The sequence below is a fragment of the Solanum tuberosum genome, unplaced genomic scaffold (assembly GCF_000226075.1).
Source record: "Solanum tuberosum cultivar DM 1-3 516 R44 unplaced genomic scaffold, SolTub_3.0 scf00316, whole genome shotgun sequence".
NCBI lineage: Eukaryota > Viridiplantae > Streptophyta > Magnoliopsida > Solanales > Solanaceae > Solanum > Solanum tuberosum.
Window position 1 is genome coordinate 657,459 of NW_006239240.1, and position 991 is coordinate 658,449.

Genomic DNA, 991 nt, shown 5'->3' on the forward strand with positions numbered 1-991 from the left:
ATATTGTCATTACTGAAACCAAGAAAGAATACATAACCCTTGGTGGTGACATGGTCTTATTTCAAGGATACATAACTATATATAGATCTACAAATGCAATGACTTATATAGCATTTTGACAGACATCCAATGCTTATGGCTCATTATAGACATAATATACACTAGAATATATTTTACGTAATTTATATTCTAGTATCTTGATCTACTAACACTACAGTGGAATAGGGATAGCAAGCAGAGGTTGAGCTTTTGCCAGGGTAATACCAAATTTTTCCTCCATGTCCAAATCTTTAGGTGCAATTCCACCATCTAGCTTCCAATTAAAGGTATTTATCAATGAACCTAGCGCAATTGGAATCATCCTGATAGCCAAAGGCAATCCAGGGCAAATTCTTCGACCAGCACCAAATGGAATTAGCTCAAAATCCGTACCTCTAACATCTATATCTGACTCCCAAAACCTCTCCGGCTTAAAGTCCAAAGGGTCTTCCCATAGACTAGAGTCGCGCCCTATTGCCCATACATTCACAAGAACTTGTGAGTCTTTTGGAATAGTATAGCCATAAAGATCAACATCTTCCTCAACTTTGCGCGGAATTAGGAAAGGAACTTGTGGGTGTATTCGAAAGGTTTCTTTTACGATGCACCTCAAGTAAGGTAATTTTGCAACATCAGCTTCATCTATTAGTTTGCCTCTGCCAATTACTTGTGCTAATTCTTCTTGTGCTTTCTCGAATGTATGTGGATTCTTGAGTAGTTCTGCCATTGCCCACTCTAATGTATTTGATGTCGTATCTGTCCCTGCTGCAAACAGGTCCTGCAAAACTTACTAGTGTAAGATCATATGAAGTAGATGCCATATAAAATCAAGTGAAAAATTCCAAAACATATGTTGCTTTCAATTAGTCAAACTTGAGTTGTGACTTGTGAGCCTTTGGTGCGGAGGTTTGGCTTGACCCCTACTATATCAATGTATAACAAAAAGTTACAA

General features: G+C 37.8%; 1 protein-coding gene across 1 annotated transcript; it reads right to left on the bottom strand.

The window, feature by feature from the left end:
- Positions 1–211: 211 nt before the first annotated feature.
- Positions 212–766, bottom strand: LOC107063190 (geraniol 8-hydroxylase-like). The gene has a single exon (XM_015314742.1). The coding sequence runs from the start codon at positions 764–766 to the stop codon at positions 212–214; it is 555 nt and encodes a 184-aa protein (XP_015170228.1).
- Positions 767–991: the final 225 nt, after the last annotated feature.